The sequence below is a fragment of the Balearica regulorum genome, chromosome 3 (genome assembly GCF_011004875.1).
Source record: "Balearica regulorum gibbericeps isolate bBalReg1 chromosome 3, bBalReg1.pri, whole genome shotgun sequence".
NCBI classification, from domain to species: Eukaryota; Metazoa; Chordata; class Aves; order Gruiformes; family Gruidae; genus Balearica; species Balearica regulorum.
In genome coordinates this window covers 8,455,929-8,482,948 of record NC_046186.1, presented here as the reverse complement: position 1 = coordinate 8,482,948, position 27,020 = coordinate 8,455,929, and the positions used below count along the sequence as shown (strand labels likewise).

At 40.5% G+C, this 27,020-nt stretch overlaps 1 protein-coding gene across 2 annotated transcripts in view; it reads left to right on the top strand.

Moving 5' to 3' along the window:
- Nucleotides 1–23,485, top strand: part of MFSD2B (MFSD2 lysolipid transporter B, sphingolipid) — a 35,626-nt gene extending 12,141 nt beyond the window's left edge. For both annotated transcript variants that reach the window (XM_075750515.1, XM_075750516.1), the window contains 11 exons: nt 846–969; nt 3,005–3,083; nt 7,154–7,323; nt 9,416–9,506; nt 9,601–9,722; nt 12,040–12,123; nt 13,785–13,865; nt 17,659–17,768; nt 18,999–19,142; nt 20,731–20,907; nt 21,911–23,485. In XM_075750515.1, the coding sequence (XP_075606630.1) occupies nt 846–969; nt 3,005–3,083; nt 7,154–7,323; nt 9,416–9,506; nt 9,601–9,722; nt 12,040–12,123; nt 13,785–13,865; nt 17,659–17,768; nt 18,999–19,142; nt 20,731–20,907; nt 21,911–21,968 (1,240 nt within the window). In that variant the 3' untranslated portion in view covers nt 21,969–23,485. The remainder of the gene's footprint in view (nt 1–845; nt 970–3,004; nt 3,084–7,153; nt 7,324–9,415; nt 9,507–9,600; nt 9,723–12,039; nt 12,124–13,784; nt 13,866–17,658; nt 17,769–18,998; nt 19,143–20,730; nt 20,908–21,910) is intronic.
- Nucleotides 23,486–27,020: the final 3,535 nt, after the last annotated feature.

Sequence of the window (27,020 nt, the reverse complement as noted above, 5' to 3'; positions counted from 1 at the left end):
CTGCAGCTCAAACCTTTAGGAAATAATAGCATCTGACCACTGCTTCCATATCGTGGACTTTGACAAGTGTTTGCTTGAAATACTTTTTAGACTAAAGTAATTAATTACTGGTTAATGGCAATGTCTGGATTTAGGTTTCTGTGGCCCTTTTTTTTTTAAGCAACCTTCCTCATCACAGGATGATCCCTTTATGTTTGAAGTGATTAGGAGTTTTGCTGTTGTGTTAAATGGAGTGAGTTATGATATACCCAAACAGATACAGACTGTAGGAACTTTTGCAATGGGCTGTCCATTATCTTTTATGCTGTTTCAAACATTTTTAAATGTATCAACGTATTTGCACTTGCTTGAAGTAGCAATGAAGAGGCTAAGTTGAGAGGAAAATTGAAGGCATTAAAATTGGAAGAGGGAATCTTTGGTAATAAGTAGACTCATGTAAAAATTGCTGAAGTATGTGAAGACGTGACAATAGGGCTTAGTTTTCAATGGCTCTTTCTAATAAAGGTGTAGTCTGAGACATGTACTAAGGAATGGCAATATAGGTATGCTGTTACAGTGCATGTGCAAGGCAATTGTGTCTGTTCTGAGTGGGATATTAACTTCAGTGTAGCTCTCTTCCTTCAGATTTGCTGGATTTTTTCCATTTTGTGGAAGTACTTGTATGCATTTTATATTAATCTGTGCATTTAATGCACACTAACATTTAGTACTTAAAATCATGGCATTACTGTAATTAGAAAAAACTTACATGAAATAAATTGCATTATATTGATTATTAGCAGGAAAATTTAATGTGCTTTGCTATCATTACATTGAGATTGCTGATGTGTTAATCTTCTTTGCAGGATGCTGGCATGTACACCCTTCACAGTAGTGTCCTATTTTTTTATGTGGTACCTGCCTCCTTTTGTATCAGGAAGAGTCGCATGGTACCTGACTTTCTACTGCCTTTTCCAAGCACTGACCACAGTAAGTAGATTGCAAGTCATGATGTTCTCAGCAGTAACTTGCTTATTTTCTATATTAATGAATTCAGATTTAGTAAACTGAGATTTACCAATACTTTACATTTGATTTCAACTTCTAGTGAGTTTATGGGATAGGCAGATATCCTTTTATCAAACTCTCTGCTGGCTGATGGTTTCTGCCAATGCTTTCTCTGGCAAATGACCTGCTAATTCAGACAGATTATGTTGAGTCACTTTCATTGGCAGTGCCCTTCATACTCGATTCATTCTTGTGTAGATCCACAAAGACATTCAGATTTCTAATTGTAGTTAGGCATCTAACTTCTTGTAACTTCTATTTTCAGGAGCAGATTAGGAGACCAAGTAGGTTTACGGTTCTAGCTCTGGACTCTAGTTCTGGACTGAAGCTAGAAGGCAGTGAAAAGTCAGGGTACCAGAGCTGAAGTAGTACCAACAGTAGTTGTCATGATATTTATGCCTGGATGGAAGAGTTTGAGCATATTATTTTTTTAATACAGCCCAGAACTTGCAGTATTTATGCAGAAGCCATCTTTTCAGTGGATCCCAAAGAACTTCTCTGACACATTCCATACTGTGCATGTAGGGGTTGCATCACCCCATTTTGCCTTGTAGCCAAGGTATCTTCCATGCAAAGCGGTATCACACAGCAGATTAGGACTGGAAGTGAGACAGCTACATTGCAATTTGTCAGGGTGTACCCTGACTGATTGAATTTCACTGGATCATGTTTTGAAAAAGTGGTTCCCAGACATTTAAAATGCTTGCATTTCTTGTTTGACTTTGAGTTTTCTCCTGTTTACAGATCTGTTGGACCTGGGAATTCTGTATTCCTGCGTTAAGCTGGAATGTTTCCCTAGGTCTTTTGTTTGCTTTGGAGAAAGGTGGTCTAGAAGACATTCATAATGGCTGAAAATAATTTTCTTCCCCCTCTCTTTTGAAGGAAAAGCATAGGTTTGCCATGGCAGACCTTTGAAAATGTATACACTTGTCATGTTTGGTGGAGGCGAACAGAAATGCATTTTGTATGAATAGAGTAGGATGTGGATTGCAAGACTTAGTTTGCCTGGCTACGGATATCCGTGGTGGTGGAAACACCACAGGCAACTTGATTATTTAAGCAGATTCATGTCCCACTTGCACTTCACAATAGTCTGAGAGTTTGGCCCGTATGTTGTTCCAAGATTTTACAAGTGATTTTTATTTTATTTAACACTGTGAGGACAAGGTCCCACTCACATCATGACCATCCAAAAGGTTAAGCTTTTAATGTTCAGTAGTTATTTTCAATGAAGTACTGCTGGAGATAAGGCCTCTCCTGCCGTAAAAGTGGGGCTTATTTACCCTGTATTGCAATAAATATTACCAGTGCATTGTTTCCACCGAGATTTCACACCAAGGTATCAATGGCATGCTAGATACAGTGCTGCAAAAACAAACAAGCAACACTCCTCATCTACCTTTTTTTTGCAAGTACATGGACATAGCAATTGGGGGTTTCTAACTACTCTTAAATTAAGGAGTGTGTGGCAAAATGATGCTGAAGATAAAGTGGTTCTCACAATTATCTCCTGGAATTACATAGAGACCGATATTTGAAATATTTTGTGGATTTATACAGTCTTTTGGCTTGAATAAAGTAGAAAATTGTATTGTCTTTATTATGGCTTTGCTTCCTATCAGTTAGCTCAAGCTAGGAACATGATAGTCTATCACTGCAAAGAAAACTAGATGCTTTATAGCCTAGCTATGAAGGATGTTTTCCCAAGGAAGCTGAAGGAGCACAGCATTAAGGTAAAGTGTCTTGGTAATTTACTGATTATTATTTCTATTATGAAAAATATTTTTTTTCCTCTTATATGCTTTACAAATCAGAAAGAAAAGATAGATCTTTGTGCTAAAAAATACAATGTTCTAAGTAAGTGAATTCCGAGGTCACGTTAAACCATTTTCCCAGATATCAAAGGAATACAGCATTTACCCTGACATTTCCTAAGTGATGTTCTTTCTTTGCATAGTTATTCCAAGTACCATATTCTGCCCTCACCATGTTTCTCAGCACAGACCAGAAGGAGAGAGATTCTGCAACAGCATACCGTGAGTGTGATCTGGGCTTTCTCATGTGGATTAGGGCTGAGTTTTATTTAAAAATCATTCTCTATCTATAGGAAGTTCCTAATGGTTTGTGTCCCTAACTGGACTTTTATATGAGATTTTTAATATCTGATTAAAAATATTTTGTCTTGTAAATGCTTCAATTTTTCTAGCTAAATAGGAGACATTAATGTTATATTGTCTTAAATTGTCTGGTTAGCTATAAACTCTTTTCAGTTTATTGCTAGCCAGACGAAACAATAAAAATCGCCCTTACCCAAGCAAGGATAGAGAATAATGATTTCATTTAAAGGTGATTTGTAGGGGGAAAAACGAAGTGCTGATCTTTGTTAACATTCAATTAAAGAAAGCCTGAAAGTAATTTTGAGTATGTTCTGTTTTGGTTTGTGTGTTTGTTTTGGGTTTTTTTCTTAGTTTGGATTTCCTTAAGTTTGTGTGGTTTGTGTTATAAATCCAAATCTTCAAGTTATTTTCTCTGAAAAAAATTCTAGTACTCATAGAACCAAGACAGTTAACCTCAACAAAAAAGAAGAGTAATTTTTGGTGCATGTTCACACCAACTGAAATATCTCTTTTTATTTCATCTGTGTTTGTTTAATTCTAACATATACTAGGTAGCTTAAGGACAGATCTTGCTGTAATACAACTAGCACTCTGACTTATTAGTTAAAAGAATGAGGACTTCCAAACCATATCTCTGGATCTTCAACAATCAAAACCAGACAAATTTTTTTTCTTTGAAGCAAATCGATCAGACAAAAAAAAAAAAAGTCCAATGAAAATCTTTTCAAGATTTCCTGTATAGATCATAAATTGAATGTAAGAACAGTTTCTTCCCTTCCTACTCTCTTCATCTCTGTTCTCACGCCGCCTTTATTTTGTATCTGCTACCTCTCATGGCCACCAGCAGTAAGCAAGGTAAAGAGAAAAGTGCTCAAATGTCACATGAAAGACTTTTGTGTCTTAACTTGTCCTTCAGTGTTGCTTTAGAATAACTTGTAATTTTTTTAGTAGTTGCATCTGTTTTCTCTTCCCAGCAAGAGCTTTTTTCTTTTGCATTAGTCCTTCTAACCCTTCAGATACTTGCTTGAGTGTATGTTGAAAACTAGACCATAGAGGCACAACAAAATGGCCAGAAGTGCTAAAAAATACATGTCAGGAGTTCTAGATACAATATCCCCTGAGCAACCCAATCCCTTTCCGGCCACATGGAGCAGTTGTAATTTGCACTATCATCAACTATCTCAAGAGAAAGTCTGGGCTAGCAGTCATAGAACCAGGACTAAACAGCAGGATATTCCAGTTGTATTATAATCTTTGGCACGGACTGTATTCTGAGTCATCTGGCCTAAATTCTAACTAAATCCATGTACCTAGTGTTTTCTATTGTCTGGTTTTATGTCTTCAGAGGCTGCGATCCAAATAAATGTGCTTTCCTATCTGCTAGTGCCATGCAAGGCTTCACAGGCATGTGAAATTTGTGCTCATAAAAGCTGTTGAACTCCATGGCTGAGAGGTGTTATGCATTTATAGTGTCATTTTATTGTTCAGGAAAGGGTTTAACTTTTGAGTATGCAGCTATTCTCCTAAGCCAAGTTAGGGTGGTGGAATGAACCATAGTTTTGACTTTTCAAATGTCAGTATTTTTGTATATTTTAAAATTCTATTTGTTTGGAGCCAAGTTTTCTTGTCATGGTTATGATTATGTGAGAATCTCTCTTCTTTTTTCTTCTTTTTTTTTTCTTTTTCTTTTTCTTTTTTTTCTTTTTTTTTTTTATTTTGTAAAAGGCCTTACTCAAACACTTTTTTTCTTGCCTCTCTTTGGGTTACATAGAGAATTCTTCTCGTTGATAGACTTTCTTGGATGCAGTTAGTTGTTCAGGCATTTTTTCAACTGTTTAAAGAAAAACAGCTGTGTAATATGAAGTGTGCTTTTAAAAAAAGGTTGAGAACAGAGAATCCATTACCCTCTACTGGAGACAAGCAGAACTGCTTATTATAAATTTTGACCTGCTCCTTACTATGAATGCAAGGTAAATACTGGATCCCAAAGTTGCTTTAACATAAATCCTACTTATGTTCTGGGCAAAATATAACCTACTTCAAGGTACGATCTGCTTTTTAAAAGATCAGCTTTCTCAGCTAAAGTGGAAAGTAATAGATTATAAATTCTGAGCCCACAAGTACTTTGAAATATGCCTGTTTCTCAGCCATTGCTACTTCTTAGAAAATAAGGTTTCATAATGGTTGTATTTCTGCTGCTTATAATAATGCTTCTGAGTTTTATTCTATGCAAGTGCTTGTTCAAATGCAGATGTAGAGCCCTCGATAAAGGTTATAAATGTGTAGGTGGTGGTTTGAATGAAAGCTGTGACTCAGGTGGTAGCTCTGCAGGGCCCATCTGAGACTAGTTTGTGTCCACACACTTCAGGTCAAGTTGAGGCTAGGATTTCCACTATCTGCCAGCATTTTTGTGTGTATGGACTGAACTGTAACATTGCTAGGAAGATTGGATGTGAAGTTTGGGGAAGAAGCTTTTTTCTTGCCTCCCATTGGTTTAAATGAATGTTACATGAAGCCTCAAGTTTTCCATTCAGAAGCATTCTCTGTTTGGGAACATACTAGCAATGGTTTAAATGATCCAAGTTCCCTAGGGAGCCTCTCTTTCCTTTTCCTTACCTGATCTTCCATACTACCTGCAGCCCTCATTACTACACTAAACACCTCGTAGTCTGTGTGCATTGCCCTCCCGTTAAGTGGAGAAGTTCTTTTATTCCTTTACAAGGATACACAAAAAGGCATGTGTCCGAGGTCACCTAGGAAGCCTGTTATAGAGCAGGGAACTTGAATAAACCTGAATCTAGGAGCTTTTGAAATGCCTGTCACTTCCCAGGAGATTATGATAACCACCAGGACACAACCCGCTTTGGCAGTGGCCCTTCAAAATCCCCCATAGTGCTTCTGAGAAAGGAACATGAGACTCCTGGGGCCACTGAGAGAGAATAAATAGAAAAAAGAAAAAAAAAAACCACTGATGTTTAGGTCAATGAGAAGAGCATTCCCTCATAAACAGGGAGTCTTGGTCTCTGTTCCTAACTGGTTCACATGTTGAAGCCTATGGATCTTTATGCAAAATGCATATATAGTCTCTGGAGCTAGGACAGGAATTCAGTTTATCTCCCTGGGGATGCTGGGTATGGCCATATTGGGTGGAAACAGGAGTGGTAGGCTTGAAATCCCTCAGGGCGAGAAGGGTCAAGAACCCAGATTACTCACCACTTGCCTGCAATGGGGCTGTAACAACTAGCCACCTTGTTGACAGATTTTGAGTACATTAAGTATGAGCTGGATGCTTATGGTTAGATATTTGCTATCTCAAATGGAAACTTCAGTTGTTTTTTTAGATGATCCCTTGTTCTGATGGTACTTGGACTGTTAGTGATCTGAATCATTCTCTGAGGCTGAGGTAGCTAGTTCTGCCTGACTGTGGTCTTGGGCAGTTAAGAACAGCATCTGCTGTTTCCAAGAGCTTTGCAGCTGTATTATTTCCAACATAAGCCTGAGGTAAGTATAATTTTATTTTACAGTTGGAGAACCTAGAGGTCTGATAAGTGGCTTGAAAAATGTTTCACAAGTTACTGTTAAGTTTGAGATGAAAAGTCTGATGTTATGGCTCCTAGTCCTGCTTTGGAAAAATGGCATTCAGCATTTAAACTGTAGTTCCGCTCTGGTCCTCAAGATGAAAGGTTTCTATGTTATCCCCTTGCAGCTCTTAACCTCAGCTGTATCTGTCATGCAGTTTGTATAAAAGAGGCTTTTCCATGGAGACTTCTAAAAGCTGATCAGAAAATAGATGACAACTCTCTTTCCTTGAAACTGTTCTATTACTGACCTTGCACTTCTGCTGTTCTTGGTATTGCTTTTTCTGCTTGTTCCTTGTAAAAGAAAATGGTTTGATGATGTTTCTCTTCAGTGAGACAGATGGGCAAGCTTGCAGACAGTGGACGAATCGAGTTCTCATCCTCAGTGTACATTTGTTCTTCCTTCTTTAGGAATGACCATGGAAGTGCTTGGGACCTTGATTGGAGCTGCACTTCAGGGGCAGATTGTGGCCAGTGCTCATGTCTCTCATCACTGCACCGTGACTCCCCCAGTAAACACAACTGACTCCTGGCATGACACTCCCAGCTTTCCAGATCCCTCAGATCCCCTGTCTCATCAAGTAAGTGTCTATGGAAGCACGTATGGGGGTTTCTGTAATACTATATCGTATCATCCAGCTGGATGAGCATGAATATGACTTCTTTGAAATGAATAATGCTGGAGCTGAGACAACTGTCTTGTTGCAAACAAGACTTCCCGTCTGTGGTCTTTGCAACCACTTCTCAGTGTGACAGCAGAATTACACTGAGGAGCTTTGCTGAAGATGCCAAACTGTAAAGTAGCTAGGAAGTATATGTCCATCCTTTGTTTTCTCTGGGCCTGATTTACAGTTTAAATTGGAAGCTTAGGAAAAAAAGCTTACTGTACCCCACCAGGAATATTGCATCCAGTTCTGGGGTTCCCAGCACAAGACACACATGGAGCTGTTAGAACGGGTCCAGAGGAAGGCCACAAAAATGATCAGAGGGTTGGAGTGCCTCTCCTGTAAAGAGCAGCTGAAAGACTTGGATTTGTTCCACCTGGAGAAGGCTCCAAGGAGATCATACTGTGGCCTTTCAATATATAAAGGGGGCTTATAAGAAAGATTGAAAAAAACTTTTTACCAGGGTCTGCAGTGACAGGACAAGGGACAATGGTTTTCAAATGAAAGAGGGTAGATTTAGATAGATATTGGGAAGAAATTCTTCCCTATGAGGGTGGTGAGGCACTGGCACAGGTTGCCCAGAGAAGCTGTGGGTGCCCCCTCCCTGGCAGTGTTCAAGGCCAGGTTGGATGGGGCTTTGGGCACCCTGGTCTAGTGGAGGGTGTCCCTGCCCATGGCAGGGGGGTTGGAACTAGATGATCTTTAAGGTCCCTTTCAACCCAAACCATTCTATGATTTTATAGCTGATTAAAGCACTTTTGAAGCTGCTTGTTAGGTAACTTCTAGTGTATACTTTAAAAAGACACAGAACGTCATCCTGTCTTCCTTGTTATAGCTTCTAGGACAATGGCTTGATGTAGAAAACTACTGTGCTATTACAGCTCTGTGAATTGTCAAGACGAGTAGCTTGAAAAGTTGAGGAGCAAGCTGAATTTCATAGTACAGCAGATTCCCTGTGTGAATCTGCTTTATGCCATAATCACCAACTTGTACTTTCAAATCTCTTAAATGGCTTTTAAGGAAAAAAAATATATGATCTTAATTTATTTCCTTTCTGTCTAACCACATGTGCTTTCCTGTCCTTATGAGGTAGGACGGAGATGGAGAAAGAAGCTTCACAATGAGTTGACTGTCAAGCAGGTTTTTATTTTGAAAAAAGTAGCAAAGATATATAGTGTAATGTAGCCAGCGTTTGTAGGTAGAAGTAATATCTTTCATTAAACTAGCTACTGACACTGGGAAACAATGGAAAAGCTTTTAGACACACAACATTTTTCAGATCTGAAGAAGTTGCAATGTGACTAGAAACTTGTCTTTTTTTTTTTTTTCCCAACTATATGAGTTGATTTAATTAAAGATATTACCTTTCTAATTTCACTTCCTTATTTACAGGCAGCCATGTGTTCATTTTTTGTGTGGATTTCCTGTTTATTTGCTTTGGTCTCTGGTTTTTTCCTTCTTCTGTGTGTCACCTTCTCAGGTTTGTAGATTAGTATCCCTTGGTTGAGAACAGTCTGGATTATGGTGTCCAACTGTTTTCCACAGGTAAGGTTCTGTTCACTCCTTGTTCTTTCCTGCCCTTTTCCTATCTGGCGTGAAGATACAGATTGCAGTCTGTGTAGCTAGATCAACTGGATTTACTAAAAATCAGAATCACTCTATGGATGCTGCATGTTTTTGATAGATGACTCTGTATGTCTCTAGCTAGTCTCAACATAAGCAAATTTTTAAAACATTCAGGTTGCCAACACAGTAGCCCTTTTGTTCACAGCTTCTTTTTTTTGCAAGAGATATATACTTATGTGCCCTGGATTTATCCTAAAATAGGTATTGTTTATAAATGAACTGCAGAAGTGAACATTTTTCAGAGAGGTAAAAGACAGAGTTGGCTGTGTGTCAACAGGCATTTCTTCATTTGCAGATGACTCACCAGAAAGAGACTGAAATTTTCATAATGACTTGTCATTCTTCTATCACAATTTCAAATATGTTTTTTTTCTTTCCAAAGGCAAAAGTTTATATGATTGCAGCAGGGGTCATAGGAGGTGTGTATCTTCTTGGAATTGTCATTCTGTTTCTTGGAGTAAAGGAAAAAGATGGTAAGATGTACTTAAGTATGCCTAGATTTAATAATCATTATTTCACATTCATCTCTGAAAAAGATTGTTATTTTATGTATTCTGCTCCTCTTAGATCCTTATGCCTTAAATTCAGACAGAGCAATTCCTTTTTGTAAGGGGCTTGGACTCACCATGAAGCATGGTCCATATGTGAAGTTTACAGCTTCATTTCTTCTCATCTCGACAGCAGTTCAGGTAACTTCAGACTCTCTAAGTCTGTGCATTGGCCTCATTCCAGTCCCAGCATGGGAGAGTCTGCGGCAGCTAAAATGCAAATAACCTTTGACTGGTGACTGGAGGTGGTGATCTAGGGGGTGGTGCCTTCCCCTAAAAATCAGTAGGGAACCAGAGCCCTTTTTTGGTGCCTGGGGTCTGGTGTGGCTGGAGATGATTCTGTCAAATGAGAAGCAAAACCAAAGCCCTGACCATTTAAAGATGGCTCTTTTTTTTTCCCCCCCTATAAAAAGTGAGAAACTAGTCCTAGTGACCCAGATTGGGTCGTTATATGTTATCCATCTACAGTCTCCTGTGGTTTCAGTTGCTTAGAGAATGCTTTTTGTCTTGTCTTCTCTCTGTTCTTCTCTATAGTATGTGCCACTTTAAACCATTCCCCTTTCCTTTGCATAGGTGACTGTTCTCAGATAGTGGCTGAACTGGTTCTTATGGAGTCTTTTGTGATGGAAGGCATTAGGTCAGAGTAAGATGATGTTCAGAGGCAGGAGGTCTTACCTGTCTCAGAGCTAGATAGAACTAATTTTCAAATGAGGACCTGCAGTTGAATGTGACTCTCACAAAAAGATGCAATATGTCCTCCCAAAGAGAGAAGCTGTAGAAAAACTTAAAGCCACTCAGAAAGAAACCCTTACTCCCCATAGTCCAGCAGCCTTTTTAAAGCTTGATTTTTGAGCTATGTTCAACTCAGTAAATATGTTATTTTAATGTGAACCTGTACATATCAGTTGAAGTTGGCTTAATTTTGAAAAGCAAATAGTATTCATATTTTTGTCCACAGACTCTTAGTCACATGAGCCATTGATCAAGTGAGTATCAGGACAGAGGGCAAGAATGGGGCATATGAGAGAGCAGTGCTGCATTCACCAGCAGTCCTGGTGAATTAGTAAGTTCCTTGAAGTGCTGCTTAAAAGTCTGTTTGCCAAAGAAGCACTGAAGTTTCCTGTTGGCCTGGATTTGGGCACAGTTAGCAGGCTGTCCTTTATAGCATCTATCAATCCTTGCTGGAAGGCCCAAGGATGAGAAACGATAGCAGAAGCATTTCTGCGTACATCTGGGAGCTGCGGAACTGTGAGCAACAGCAGAGACAGGGAGAAGATGAAAGGTCCCTTATGGTCCAGATCCTTCCAGCACCCATTCAGTCAGTCAGGATGCAGCGCACATCTGGTTGCTGGCAGCCAACTACAACAGCTGACAACACCTGGAGAGGAAAAGATCTTCTGTCAGTCTGTATCTCTTTATTTTTTCTATTTGTACAGGCTGAAGGGAAGGTGTGAAGGGAAGCAGAAGCCGGAAGCTGTATTCTTCCAGTTCAACCAGCATGAGCAAACCTTGCTACTGTTATTCAAGGGAGGGACACTGACTTTGTGGAATTTAGTGAGAGGATTACTGAGAGGATTACTGATGAGCAAAGAAATAGGCAGGTAGAGATGCATTGGCCATAATCCCAGAGTCTGATATTCTACATCTAAAATGAAAGCAGTGTAAACTGGGCCACAAGCTAGGGAAGGCTTTGGTGGCAATGGAAAAAGGATATAACTTTTATCCTAATTTGTATACAGCCCATTGGTCACTTACAATCTACAAGCTCTGTCATTCCATTTCTGCAGAACTGCTGGAGCTGAGCCTGTAGTCTGGTGTTCAGAACTCCCCTGAGTTCTGCAAAAGCATGGTGGCAGTGGCTTCACCTATCATTTTAACACAGTGCAGCTAGATCCTCCCATTGAATGAGTGCTCAGACTTACAAAGATATCTGACCCAAAGCTATGCTCCATAGCCAAAGTTGTATACAAAACCAGCAGTTAGCTGCTTTACTACAGGAAGTTGGCATGAGTGTAATTCCAGCTGGAGAGCAACCTGTTTTGGAGTCAGAGCTTCTGGTGAAAGATTTATGGCATTGGTATGGAAAAGGAAGGGCAATTTCTTGCAGTAGTCTGCAGCTGTATTTGTGAAAACAACACAAGCCAATTGCAACATAGGGAATGAAGCCTTTAGAATCCTCTCGTAAAGCAACTCCTGTTTTGGTCATTTTTATGCTGTCTTAGGTGCATGGTTTTACCACTTGCTTGCCCCAATATTATTGTCATGTTGCTCCAGTGATAGCAGGGGAGTTATTGCTTCTTTAAATTATTGCAAATGAGGGAAGAAGGAGACTCCCAAATCCTACATTTAACAAATCAGTCACCAGGTATGTTTGGCCAGTATGGAGCATTATGTCATCTTGATCTTTTTAAATTTTCCTTTCTTTTTTGGTGGTCACGAAATGTCCTCACTTCAACAGCTGGAGCAGAGCAACTTTGTCCTATTCTGCACTCATGCTGCTGATCTTCGCAATCACTTCCAGTATTTGGTGGTGACCATCTTGGTGAGTTGTACTTCTCACCCATCTTTTCATTTGATAGCAGGTTCTCACTGGTTTTTGGCACAAAATAATAGAAGACAAGATGAGTTTTGTGTTTAGACAGAGCTATTAAGAAGCTACGCTTTGAAATAAAGCTGGTGTTCCCTATCATACTTTAAAAAAATTAATGTTTTGGAGCTTTTAATTAATTCCATGTTGCTTTTACCTGTAAGTCACTTTCTGCTCCTATAAAAGGCAAAAGCTGCTGCCAGAAAGGAGGTCTGGAATTTTAGCTCCTTTTTCCCTTTCCCAGTCTGATATGCTGAAAATTAAACAACTTTAATTTGTGTATTCATACACATGAGCCTTCTGGGCTAGGCAGCTTGCAAGGATAAATATTTAAAATATCCAGAGACGTGAAGATTCCTCTCTAAAGTAATTGGCAGTGTGATAAAAAGATCCTTTTACAGAACCTTTTTTCTTGACATGCATAGGTAGAATTCTTCTTGCTTAGGTGATACTTATAACTCAGTTACACACTGGTCCTGTATTGCATGATTTACTTTATGATTACAAGTAGTATTAGTTGAAAACTGCCATTTTCATCCTTCTGACCAAAGTCCTTTAAACACAAGGAGAACATTTAATGTTGCATAATTGCTGGGATGTGCCTGTACTACACTTCTGAAATATTTTGTGGAGAATTTGTCTACCATATAGAATATTGCAGCAGTCATTTTCAGGGAAGCTGTTGCATGATTTCTGAACCATTTGGTACAGGGACTTTGTAGAACCATCTTAGGGAACTTCATTTCCACTTCTTGGTCCCAGCCTCCCACCCTTTCTACCCCTTTTTGATTCTTCCTTTCCCACATTATAAGACAAATCTTTTCCAATGATTAAAACCAAAATGTTGGAGATGAAGGCATGACTGTTGGGTATCTTAAGGCTCTACAAGTAATGGACACCAAGAAGAGAAATGAGACAGTGGGGTTCAAGTCAGTAAAGAGTGGAATATAACTGTAACAATGAGACAACATTTGAATTTAGGTCAATTGTAGTACTGTCATTAGTAGCAATACTTCAGTGCATTGGTACTATGTTGCCTGTAGTTGTTGCTGCTACCAGATGACTATTACAGTATATGAAATCATAATGTTGACTGCAAGCAACTATTTCTCTTACAGGTTGTTCCTAAGAATAAAGATGTAGTATGGGATATGTACTCTAAGTATATCTTAAGATAAGTGCATCTTGTGCTTCAGCTTTTTTCTGTTTTCCTGTGCGATGGAGTAGAGCTTAATTCACTTATTGTTTGTCAGGTTCAGATGAGGTAAAAGGCATTAGCACAAAGTATGACTATTGGCAATATGTGTGAACTTTACATGACACAGTCATGTATAGATTTAACTGCTGTGGCTTACATTAGGAAAAGGAAATTTTAAGATACTGCATTCTGTGGAAAACCCTCTCATGGACAGCTTTTATTTGTAATACATAATAGTGAATTTAAAAAAAAAATATAAAAAAAAAATCAGTCAAAGGATGAGGAGAAACAGGAATCTGCAAGTTCATCTTCCTTTCAGACCGTAAATGTACTAGACAAAAAGATGTCTGCGAGTTCTATAGCTGAAGAAGACAGTGGCAGCAAGCGCAGTACAGATATGTCTTTTTGTCAATTGTAGGTATCAGCAGCTGTGAGCATTCCTTTCTGGCAGAAGTTTCTGCAGCGATTTGGCAAGAAGTGTGCAGCATGTGGGATTTCGGTAAGCAAATCCTTTGAGAAAAATATCTGCTTGTGCTCACTTCATTTGACAACTAGAGCCACTTCAGGAGTTCTTTCAAGTGCTTATAACCTCAAGCTACACAAAATTTACTCAGTTTCAGGGGTTGTTTTAAATCATTATACCAAATTTCAGACAGATTCCAAGTTTCCAAGAGAAACTTTTGAAAAATGGATTGATGCTGAAGGGAGGTTCCAGCTTCTTTAAGAATCTGCACAATGTCTGCATTTCACTGCTCGCAGAAGTGAACCCCAGTGAATTTTTATCAATTAAGGTCTCTGTTGCCTCAGGTTGACAAGTTACCTGTTGTACAAGGCTTGCTTTGTCTTTGTATATGTTGCTGAGTTGACTGCATCTGTAATTCAGTCACAGAGGATAAAACAGAAGTCTGTTACACATCCTTCTTTAGAAACATAAGAAGGCAGGAGTGGCCACATCCCTCCGAACAGAGATGGACAGTTATTAGTGAAGTAAAGAAATAGGTGACCTACCTGAGAAAAGAAGCCTAGTTTAACTTTGACACAGCTCTGCAAAGCCAGCTCAGCAAGCCTGCCCTCATCTCTGATGGATTATTTTAAGTCCTTCACTTAGTGCAGACAGCAGCAATTTTCTGTCATCATCCTTGGTGAGTCATTGTATAAGCCTGTTCCTCCCCATTATCCCCCCTGTTTACCTTCAATTACTTATGAAAGAGGAAAGAAGGAAATTGTCTGCCTTGTGCACAACAAAGCGCGAGGACTTGGAAAATCAGCCTGAAGCTGTATGTCAAAATCTGAACAATGCTGAAAAGTTTAGGTCTGGTGACAACTGTTGAACGTAATTGAATAGTTATATTTTTTTTTTTTTTAATTAAAATGTGTGTGTTGGAATGACTTCCAAAGAATCAGAAGTAACTTAAAAACCCAAGTTCCAAATGTGCTGAATCGTTAATGTGTTTTGAAGTAGGCATCTGGAATCCAAGTCCCATCCTCATTTTCATTTTACCACTTGAGCAAAGAGAATTGCCAAAAGCAGTATTGGACCATTCACTGGACCAGGGAATGCAGATTTCCTCCTTGGGAAATCTCCTCCTCTGTCTACTTGGCTACAAAAAATGCTTTCTTCAACTAATTTGCCTCTATAAATTTAGTTTAACATGACTGGAAAGCCTGTCAGCACCTCAGTTTCTCCAAAACCTTACTCAGCTTTCAGGGTGAAAATGTAATTCGAACTTCAGTTTCCTGAAAAAAATGTCACACTGCTCCAGACTAATTTTTCCTGTTAAAGTGGTTCTATGTTGAAGAGACCCCTGAAAGCGTATAGAAGGCAGGACAGTTAGATAGGCAACAAGAATCTTGGCTTCTTTCCACTGATATTGCTCCCTTTTTACTCATTCCCCCACAAGAGATGACCAACAGTGTAAATACTGCGTAAGTATCTAAACTTCTACAGGTTTAAAGCCTAGGCTCCCTGGAAGTACAGGGTCATACCCAAGCATTCTTCCCATGATCAGATTGGTGCACAGGCTAGAAATTATTCTCTTCTGTTTATGTGCTTCTGTTCCCACATGCTGTGTTCATTTAGATTGTCTGCTCTGCCCTCACAGGGCAAATGTTGAACTTAAAATCAGTAAGTCTCTCAGCTGGGCAGTGGAGGTGAAGTTGTTACGAGAAATTTTAAGTGTGGCAGCTTCTTGGTTTGTGGTTTTGGCAAGATGTCTAAAAGTGGAAGACCATTCTCCCTCGCAACTCTAGCTTCCATCCTAGCCAATAATAGCTTTTGGTTGTGGCATTTGGAGTATTTAGTAAAAAACCAAACAAACAAACAAATGCTCTGAATCTTTTCACGTCCCCACACGTACACAATTGTTTATTTGCCATCTATCAGCACTGCGTAGCATGGAGACATGCCCTTGGATGAATCCTGGCTATGCAGCCCCTTTTCCACTCTCCCATCCCCATTTCCACTCACATGCTACCTGCACCTTTTTCTGATTTTCCCTTCATAATGTGCTGCTGCACAGGTCAGTACCACCCTTAGCATCCCAACAGGGTCGCCTTCCGTAGTGCTGCCAGGGAGTGGATGGAAGACATGTGGTAACTGTAGGATATCGTTTATGACTCAGAGGGCAGCAGCCCCGTGACTAGAGAGCGGGGTGCCAATAACAGAATATTTGCTTTACAAGTAGGAAAGAAGGAGATGCATTAGCTGTTTATTGCTGCAGGAACACTGGCCCCATGATTGCACTACCATTGCATGAGTGAGACTTTAGGGCATTGTAGCCTCAGTCTTGCGGGTCGTGCTTCTCTTTCAGTAGAAAATTACAGTTACAATGATTAGTATTATCGATCTAGAATTTTGTTTAAGTGCTTTGGTTTCTGAGTGGGTGCCCCATGTGGAGCATAAGGCAGTCATAAAATTGCTTATAGGCAACATAAAATCTTGTATTGCTGGAGTGCTCTCTTGTGGTGAAATAACGATTTTGCCACAATATTGGGCTAATGCAAGGATTATCTGTTTGTGCAGGGAACTTGCAGTCAGGGAAGGTTATTTTCTGCCTCCTTAGGTTAGGAGCAAATGCTTTAGATGGGAAATGCATTTAAAACATAAACATAATGGATTAGGCTCTAGGACTCCCAGAATCACTTATCATACAGAACTGTAAATAGCAGTGCTTAGGGGAATCGCTCTCTGTGAAAGCTCTTCTCATGCCCTCAACTCCCAAGCTGCAAGTATAGAGGATTGAAACACTTAATGTTAAACTAATCCCCCATCATTAAAAAGCCCTGTAGATAAGCCTCTGGTTCTGGATTCTGCATGTGCTATGCCCATGGTTCACAGGCGTGGGAGATGGAGCATGTGATGGGTCCAGGACAGCTGGACTGAATGCATTCAATCAGCATGTAAAATAGTGGATTTTTAATCCTGTAAGCCCATTGCCTCAAGTTGAAGTTCAGGCAATCTGGTGGGTTTAAGTGCTGCCAGAAAACAAATCCTGAGCATCCCAAATTAGTTTGGTTTTGAGGGTAGCCTTAGTGACTTGTGCAGTGTCATGAGCATATCTGGCTGTGTGGAGTGGGAGAAAACCACATTGCCTTCCTGATTTTCGTTGTTGCTGAGTACCTAGATTGCTTTAAAGTGGTCATTGGAAATAAAAGCGTAAGCAAACTCTTCTTCATTCAAGATGATCTGTGAAATGGGATATTTACAGTTTAAAATGACCATTGAACCCCTGCCCCTCCCCTTGAAATGTTATTTCGAGGCTTTGTCTCTACTAGTTAATTAAATAGTTCCACTGGCCTAGAATAGAAACTGGTCTTTGGTCATCTCTGTTACTAAATTGGCAGAAAAAATTTAGCACAAGCTGATTAGCAATCTCCCAAGAAGTATCTGGGCACAGTCTGGGAACTAGCCCACTTCAGGGCTCTTCAGAAAAAGTACTTATATGGCCACGCTTCTTTTGGAGACCATGAATGTTTAGGAGTGTGAATGTGGCCAGCGGCTGCCAGTTGGCTCTTGGGACCGTTTACTTTTCTAGTGCAGTTATAGCCCTAATGCTGCTAACAGAGAAGGCACTAACATTGCTTATCCTGTTTTTCTCTGATTCTTCTGGATGGGTCAATACAGATTGGCTCAGGGCTCTTTGGAAATGCCATTTCACCAAAATACTGAAGTGTTAGGCGTTGCTGTGCGTGAACTGCTTCGTAACACAATCTTGTACTTTGAAGGGAACGATCTATATACCATTGAGCAGTGCGTACTGTAAGTTAGATATGCTGTTTTTCTTCTTCCTCAGTGGATGATTCCTTTTGCAGTCATGTTAGTGACCATTCCAAACCTGATCCTCGCTTACTTCGTGGCCTTCGTCTCTGGTCTGAGCATTGCAGCATCTCTTCTGTTGCCATGGTAGGAGAATTTTACATTTGAGATGGGGAAGGGGTATATGTCTACATTACGTGTATGTACTACTGCATGGAATTTGCCTCTGAAAGAGGCTGAATTTGACAAGAGTCACTTCTTCCAAGAATCTTTTTCTGCTTTTATAATAGAGGCTATTTGCAACGACGTGACTTTGGTTGCCCTGTTGTTAACAGATTACGTCTACTGTAACTGTAGCTGCTCTTTGTCCATAATAGTATGTAGATGAATCAATAATCTAAGTATCTATAGAACTTGTGATAACAGTAAATCAGTTGCTTTGGTTTCTAACAGAACTACAGGAATGACGAAGTTAGATAAATCAATTAATGCTGAGCAATTAAGACCATGGCAGATGAAACGTAAACCAAGCTATGTATCCCTGCTTGAGCAGTCCTCTGTTCTAGATCAAATAACACAAGGATATGATTAAAAGAAACTGAGAATAAAATGTCCTTTGCTCTTAAGGACTGAAAATATGTGGGGGAAAAACTACTCAAGGATGAGCAGGATGGGATGTTTCCTCTCCAGAGGGAATAATTATTATTCAGGTCAAATTGACCAGAAAGCAAGACCGTTGCTGAGAGAGCTGTTTTGCATTACTCATCTGTACAATGCCCTGAAAACTCCAAGAGATCATGGGAACATAGTTTGAAATAAGCTGTCAGACTACATAAGCTTTTCTGGACAGAGAGTGAGAAGCCCTTTTTTCCAACAGTAAATCATGACATATATTGGAAATAAAATGTCAATTCTTTGTGATTCACCATTACCAAATTCCATCTCTTTAAAGTAGAGAGAGAATAGGCCTCATTGGTTTCTGAAAATTTTTTTAGCTTATCAAAAGAGTTATTTCAGAGTGGAACTATTCAGAGATTCAGAGTCTCTTGAAATCTTAAGAAATGTGGGGTTTTGTTGTTCTTTTTTTAATATCATAACTTCTGATTGGAATGACAGGTGGTCTAAAGAATTCTGTCACCTCCCAGCAAGTGTTTGATAGTTTTTCAGCTGGTTTTCTACTTTGTAATATGTGGCTGTGCATTTCTTACACAGATTTTTGCCCTCCTGTCCAACAGTAGGACTTTTTGAACTGAATCCTTTCATGTGCATGACTACATCAATCAGATCTTAAAAAGGGAGGAGTGTACTCTTTCAGTAAGTTTGGACTTTGAGAAGAGATTTTGGCTTGAGATTTTCTTTTATCTTGCTCATCTCTAGGTCAATGCTGCCCGATGTTGTTGATAACTTTCGCCTGCAAAATCCTCACGGAAAAGGACATGAAACCATTTTCTATTCTTCTTATGTTTTCTTTACCAAGATGTCAGCAGGAATTGGCTTAGGAATTTCTGCAGCAGGCCTGGAGTAAGTAACACTGTGTTTCCACTTAGTGGATCTACTCTGAAAGCATTCTAAGGTTACTCTGCCTTTACCCAGTGCAGTTAATTGCCTTTTTGCCCTGAGCCTGAAAGTGCCAGCAGCACCAGACAGCCGACCACAGAAAACAGGATTCTTATCATCTAGGCCAGACCACTGAGCATTGTCACCTGCCCTAACATGTTTCAGTTCAGAAAGACCTGACTTCCCTTTAGATTTTCCTCTTTCCCAATTACTCATGTAAGTTTTAGTGGCTTATATGTATAAAGAACTAAAGAACTAAAGCTCAGCAGATGAAGGTCCACCACAAGTGATGCAGCTGCTTTGCGCGTTCCCTGTCGCATCTAGGTTGGACTATGTGTACGAGCTTGTAAGTCTTTACATGGATCGGAGTGCTTTCAGTGGTGCATAGTGGCCTGTTGAGCACAAAAGGACCGCCGATTCCTGCATGGTTTTAGGGAACTGGACACTGATCAGGGTCATGAACAATCTTTCTCACAGCTCTGCCCATCACCTAGACCGTGTCAGCTTGGAAGATCCCTTGTATTCTCCTTCCACTTCTGCCTTGTCTGTTCTGACTAGACAGTCAGATTGGGAAAGTGGTCAGCTGTCTCCTGCCCTGCTTTTGTGCATGACCTAGCAGAAAGGGCCTTTGCCTGCAGCTGCTGGGTTTCAGGATGTGTATAGCGCAGAAACACGCAATCAACACTTAGAAGGGAACTTGTCTGAAATACTGTCTAGCCCTTGGCTCCAAGTTAGGTTTTGGTAACCGGAATGTTTTGCTTCGGGGCCTTCAGCCGAGATTGCTAAATAACAGGCAGTGCTTGGCTGAACATTTTGGGCTTAGGAATTTTAGATGCTTACTGCTAACACCCTCAAACAAATCACTGTCCACCAATTAGCCCTTTTCAATTGCATTCCAGTTAGCTCCCAGCAATTTGCCAAGGCAGATGTTTGTGGGAGGACACAGAAGACAGAGTGATGCCAAATGAGCGGTAGCTTTCATAGGTGAATGTTCAGAGGAAAATAAATTCATTCCACAAATTGGGAATGGGAATTTGAGTATACCAGCAGTTGTGGGACTGCATGGAAGCCCTGAATCAATGAACTGTAAGTGTGTACCTAACTCGAAGCACTTGAGTAAATTTGTCTATCTTGAGAACAGTGCTTAAGTGTGTGTTTAAATTAAATTATTGCTGTTGAAATTGGTCAGATTACTTGCATACTTTTAAAGTGGAGCCTAAATACTTTGCTGAATATTAACAGGAAACACATAACAGATCAATTTCTTTACATGGGATTCCATGCTCCTCTTGGTAGTTAAATGTTACATAATAATAATAATGAGAAAATACAGAGGTGATGCAGTTACCTGAAATTAAGCACAAAGATGAGATTTGAAAACAAGATTTGAAACATGTAATGAGGGGAAGGAAAAAGTGAGGTGTAGGGAAAAAATGGAAGGAAAATCTTAGAGTTTTGGGGGAAAGGAGTGACCCGAGAAGGCGGCCTTCAGGTGAACAACTGACTGTTAGCTTTGGATATACACACACCACTGTTATTTCCATTTGTTTAGATTTACTGGATACAAGCCAGGGATATGCAGACAATCCAACGATGTGATCCTCACACTGAAAATCCTCATTGGAGCAGTCCCTGCTATCCTCATCCTTGTAGGTTTATTTATACTCCTTTTCTACCCAATCACTGAAGAAAGTCGGAAAGAAACAAACCTTGCACTTGAAGTGTTAAGGTAGGTTTGAACTGGCAGCAAACAGCAGTAATGTCACCACAGCAGCTCTTAGTTATATTGTAAAAATAATTATTATCTACTAACATACACCTCTATATTCCTTACAACAAAACAAAACAACATTCTATTAGTTGAATTATTAACTGAACAGTACCATTACATGCTCCAGTATCTTATTTTTGTAATGCACCTGCTTAGAGGACCATTTATCAGATATATTGGCTGCTATACTTTGCTTTTTCTCTGGGGTAGTGCACAAAATGCTACCATGATACAGTGTTTCAAGCCAGAAATTAAGAATATTCTGTGTAGATTAGATTTCTGGAGAAAATGTGAATAGTTACAATTTACTTATACATAGAAGAAAATGGGATTCTTGACTGCATTCTTGGTGTTTATGGCATATAGGAAACATCCAAACCATTTAGAGGCATAGGCAGAAAAGATTGTGGGAGAAAAAGTAAGGACAGCTTTGAGCTGTTCTTTGCCTTTTTACACTATCGCTCTCCCTTCCTCCCCTTTCTTCTGTCTCCAGAGAAAATCTTGCCTAGCTGAAAATCATCCACCTCTGTCAAATGAAGCCCAGGTACACTGAGGACATACATAAGAACAGTCTGTCTTAGCAGATGGACGGCTTATTATCCCAAGTTACTGGAGTTGGGAACTGATTTCCATGCTAAGGGATGAAATCCAGAGCCTAAGCATGGGTGTCTGGGACCACTCCATTGCCTTAAGGTATCTGAGATGCCTGCATGGGGTTAGCAGATACGGCACAGGCCTCTTGGCACCAGCTGCTTTCTCCAGTGGCAGCTGCAGACCCAAGGGGACAGGCTAAGCAATCGAAAACGGGACTGGTCCCTCTCTTTAGGTCCTTTAGTCACTGTCCATAGCAACCACACCTTGCTGGTGGTTCTCATTGTTTGAGATTGCCAAACTGTAGCTTGATTAGTTAGCAATAAAAGCCAGAAGTCTGTTCACGTATCACTTGTTCTGCTTTTAACAGAAAGAGCCATCATAGCACAGAGAACCTGGATGACCACAAAGAGAACACCTCGGTCTGAAAGCTCTGAATACAACAACTTTCCAAATACAGTCTCACATCTCACGCACAAACTCTGTGAGAGTCTTCCGGGTCATTTCTCTGCTCACATTTTGTAAGAAAGAATAAAGGATGATTCTGATACGGTCAGTAATGAAATCAAGAGAGGACACCGCTATGCAAAATAGATGTCTAACTCCATGCACTGTGCTAAAAAAGATACTACAAATATTCAGGAATGTGAGCTATTGAAGGCTTGGGGGTATTTTGTTGTTTTTCAATGATTAACTGAAAGCTGTGATCTCATTGCAACAGGAGATGCCATGGACTTGTAGGTCAAAGGAAAAAAAGTGCAAATGTGATGCATAACCCAAGTTTTAACTCGTGACACATTTCACCCTTAGAGGCTGGGGTGGATTTTGAACATAATCTCTACCTACAAATTGCACACTGTTTTGTTTAGAAAGCACTTGGGAATCCTGAAGTATACTATAAAAGTTAAGATTGATTTTGTTTTGAAATGAGGCAGGTCACTGATGCAGACATGTTTTGAGGATTTTCTCACAAAGAGCTTTTCTGAAAGAGATTTTGATGCAATTTAACTTCATAGATTTTATACGAAACAGAACCTTACATTTCCCATTACTGGAGTTCCTTGCATCTGACACCTGTAAGCTGATCTCTGTCAGAGACTGAGTACTTAGCATTTTCAAAAACAACATCTCCAGACAGGATACCCAAAATCGGTAGTGTCTTCCAAGAATTAGATTATGCCATTCAAATTTCTGTAAATTTTGGCCTTTACGTAATCATCATACTCACCTGTTTTTCATGTGGTGTAGGCTCTCCATCTCACAAAACACCACGGCATGGCTGTTCATCTCAGCCTGCACACAGTGTTTTATAATAATGAGGCTACACCTGACTTTTAAATGATTTTTTTTCCGTCAGGGATGTCATCATGCTTTAGATACATTAACTGAAACCTCATTTCTACTATAGATTCACACTGCTGAACACATTTTGTAGATGAAAGCCACACCTAACCTCAGGCACTTTCTGGAGCACTGAAGTTCAGACCTGGTCATTCTGGGCTGCTTCTGTGGTCAGTGGAGATGCAAGAGACCTCCAGAGGCTGACACCAAGCTTACGCTAAAATGACTGGACTCTGAAGATGTATCTAAATCTGGAGGAGGGAGTGATGAATCCAAGAGTTGAAGGCTTGTTCACCTTGAAGAAATTAGCACAATGCAAGACAAGACAGGAATTTACAGCCCAAGTTTGGAGTCTAAGACCTGATGAACTGTCCTAATTCAGCAAAACACTTAATCATGAGTGAGCTTTTAAGGATCTATTTTGAGTGTGCGTGGGTAAAAGTTAAGTATGTTTAAGCCTTCTCTTGAATCGACATCTAAGGCTGGGGGGTTTTTGTTTGTTTTGATTCTTGGACAAATGAAGATTTGTATGCTTGGGGCATATGTGTTTACAACAATAAAACCCATAAGCCTGTTTACAATTTTGAGTCTGATGGAATTTGAAATAGCGGATATAATACACTTTGAAGTAGGTAAGTTATGTAGTAATATCACATAGCTCCAAAATATCATAGAAAACAGTTTTTGGGGGTTGATTTATTCTGTAATATTTCTTTATTTCTGAATAGTCGTCTTTGAAAACATCCAGAAGTCCCAGAAAAGGCTGTTAATGTTTTTTAATGGGTTATGTTTTCAGCTGCTATAAATCTGTAGCTACAAGGCAGTGGATCTGTGTGGGTTTACACAAGCTGAACACTTAGCCCAGTGGTAAAAGGGTTGCAGAACCTGCTGGCTGTCTTGATTGGAGTAATTTGAATGTGGCTTAAGATACTGTTTCTAGATCAGTTGCCTCTAAATTGCACAACACCCAATCTGAATTCAGTCTCTTGCAAGGTAAACTTCGTTGATTTTAAACTGTTTTCCTCTTCTGCAGTGATATTTAACTAACAGAGATGTACACACTCCTCGCTTTGCATATGATAGCGATAATGGGAACTGCCAAAATAAAATAGAAAGCTTCCATAGCTGAAATGTAGCAGAGTATTTTTATATTTTAAAAATCTCATTATTTTGTTTGATTATCAGAGTTGCACTTTTGTTAAAAAAATGAATGTATTTTTCTAAGTAAAAAAGAATGGAAGAATAACTGCAGGGTAAGATTTTTTTTCCCAATTTTCTTTTTGTAGGGCTCAGTGTTGGTGCTGTAAAATGAATTAACTTTGTATGTCTCCTTGCCTGTTTTAAATGATGCATATGCCTTATGCATGTTCAGAACATCTGACTGAAACAGATTCTTATATTGACAACCATTCAGATGAAACACTAATCTGATATAAACCTCCTGCCTCACACTGGCTAGCAGTAACAAGGGCCAGGTTCAGTCCCCAGGGGTTCTCAATCAAGGAATACCCAAATACAGACATAAGAACGTGGGAGATTGGATTAAACCAGCTGGGGGCCTAATGGACAGCACTCCCCCACCTGCACTCAAGCAGATCCAGCAAATGGATTTACACAAACAGAGGAAGAAAAGGAGAACAGAGTTACGGCAGTCCTTGTAAGGCAAACTATGCCTGTTCCTTGCCCTTGATGAAGCGTAATGAGGGCAGCCCAAATCTTCTGTACCGGGCTGATTGCTGGTACAGTCGGTAGCTGAGCTGGTCACTAGGCTTCTCTTCCAGTTTCATCCCCCTTGTAGTTTCTGCCTAAAAATAATGTTGAAACCTTCCAAGGTTATACGGCCGTCCTGCATGTCACTGCTGGTGATCAGCCCCAGTGCAGGTCACGGCTAACCGTGCAGGCGAGCTGCCCTTCCTCGGCAGGCACTGAAGGACAGGGTTGCCCTTAGCCACCGCCACCGGCCACGTCTCCTGCCTTGCGGTACCCTGTCTGCCCCTGAGCTTGCTGACCTGCCAGGCCTTAGGTGGATTAGATTGCCGGTGCTGAGTCCCCCACTTTAATAGGTGAAAAACACCCGGGACATCTGTCCCTGGGGAGTCCTGAAGGCGGGGACCTTCTGTCTCAGGTCACTGGGTGCTCAGGATCGGCTGTGTAGATTTGAGAACTAATTCCTTAAGTCACTCCTGCACCTTAAACACTGCGAGATTCTTTCCCTGCTGCATCCTCTCATCTCTATTCACCTTCTGCAGTCCAAGTAACGCAGGTGAAGTGGACGATGTTTTAAAGCCAAACCCTGCTCTTTTGTGTTCATAGTTTGTTGCCAAATAGCACTTGTTCATCTCCTTTTCTACTTGCCTTTCTGGGCTGTAGATAGAAAATGCAAAATTAAATCAATCTTGAGAGGAGGAGTTTCCTTAAGGGAAAATCAGGACCTTGAAGACCTGGTATTTGTTGTCCAGCCCTTTGAAGACGAGGAAGAGAAGGCAAGTTAGTTCAGTCTCATGCAGTGGGGTACAGCCAGTAGCAGTCTAGTGCATAGTGGTCAATCACATACCTCGTATGAATTTTGTATCAGTTATGTAAAAAACAGTCTCAAAATGTTGCAATAGAATATTTCCCTTCAGAAAATTTCTAGATTGATTGATGGAAAGGTCAGTTGGATTCCTATGACTGGCAGGTGAGGGAGGAAGTTTTGTTTTCCTGCAGTTTTTGAGATCACGAGTTCCTTGTGCTGCACGGAATGCTTTTTTTTTTAACCTTAACTCCCTGCAAGACCATGGCTCAGATACCTAGCAGGAGTGCTATTACACTTACAAAAATGTGTATATCTTATAGGCTTAATGTATGAAATCAGATAGCTTTCACAGCATTAAGCACTAAATCTGCTGCATAAAACAGATGCCAACTCACCAGGAGGCTCCATTCGAAAGACGAAGCAGCAGCACGTGCTCCGTCCCTGAGGTGGAGGAGGAGACTTTTTGCTGTGTTGCACCTGAGGATTCACAGTCTCGGAAGACACGACCTGGCACGACACAGAGCTGAACAAACGACGGAGGGAGAATGGTGCTAGAGCCGGGTGCAGAAACGGCGGGTCCTCAGTACCATTCCAGAGGCGTCTACAGAGCAGCGGTGCTGTTGGATGGTAGGGAAACGTGAAAGTTTGCTCTAGAAGTGTGGAAGCAAAAATAAATCTTATTTCCTGATCCATTTCTTGTCCTGAATTATGTGAGACAACACTATAAATTTCAGCTACAGCCTTCAGCATTCCGTCCTCGTTTTTGCTGTGCTCTGCAGGGGTGGCTGAGGAAGGGTTGCTCCGGTCCTGTGGAACTGACGGTCACTTGCTCAGATTCACCTGCTGGAGGTACAGCTTGGATACTCAGCATCCACCTTCTGCCAGCTCATCTGCTGATGTAGGTGGAATCATCTACGTCCAGCAAGGGACCAGTAGGATTTCCTTCACACCTTAGTATTCTCCATTATGGACTTTCATCTCTGTTTTACCTAGTGGATGTTTTTACCTGTCTAGAGCCAAGTCAGGCCACTAGCTTGTCATCAGGATGATGGAACCAGGGTTACACTGGCTGAGAAGTTTCTGTCCAAATCAGCTGCAGCAAGTATTTGTGATTCCAAAACAAACTCATCCTTTGGCCACCTTCAAAGTCATCGAGAAGGATCTGCACATTTGCCATATCCAGCAGCTTCAACAATTCCACCAGTGCCAGCCATGTTGGATTGTGAGTGGGTGCATAGACGTACCTGCTGACATCAGTGGGATGAACACCAAACTGTAGCCACTTCCAGACTCCTGGCCAAGTTTCAGCTGTGCTGAGCTGGCCAGGCAGAGAGAATTGGAAACTCCAGAATTCTCAAAATGATTTATAGGTGTGAAAGAAGAGCCATAAGACAAGCAAGTTCCCTAAAAACTCGCGGTCAGCGAGGAGAACCAGTAGGAGACTGTAGGGTGTCATACACAAGGAACTCATGCAAGGTACACAAAGGGAACCAGAGTTCAGTCTTTCTTTTCCTTCACCTCTCGTTTCAGACTCCACTGTGTTCTCTCTGGTTGCCAGCAGACCTGCTGGTGCTTGGTGCCTACGGGTGGAACTCAATAAAGGAAACTGTGCAATAAATCCAGG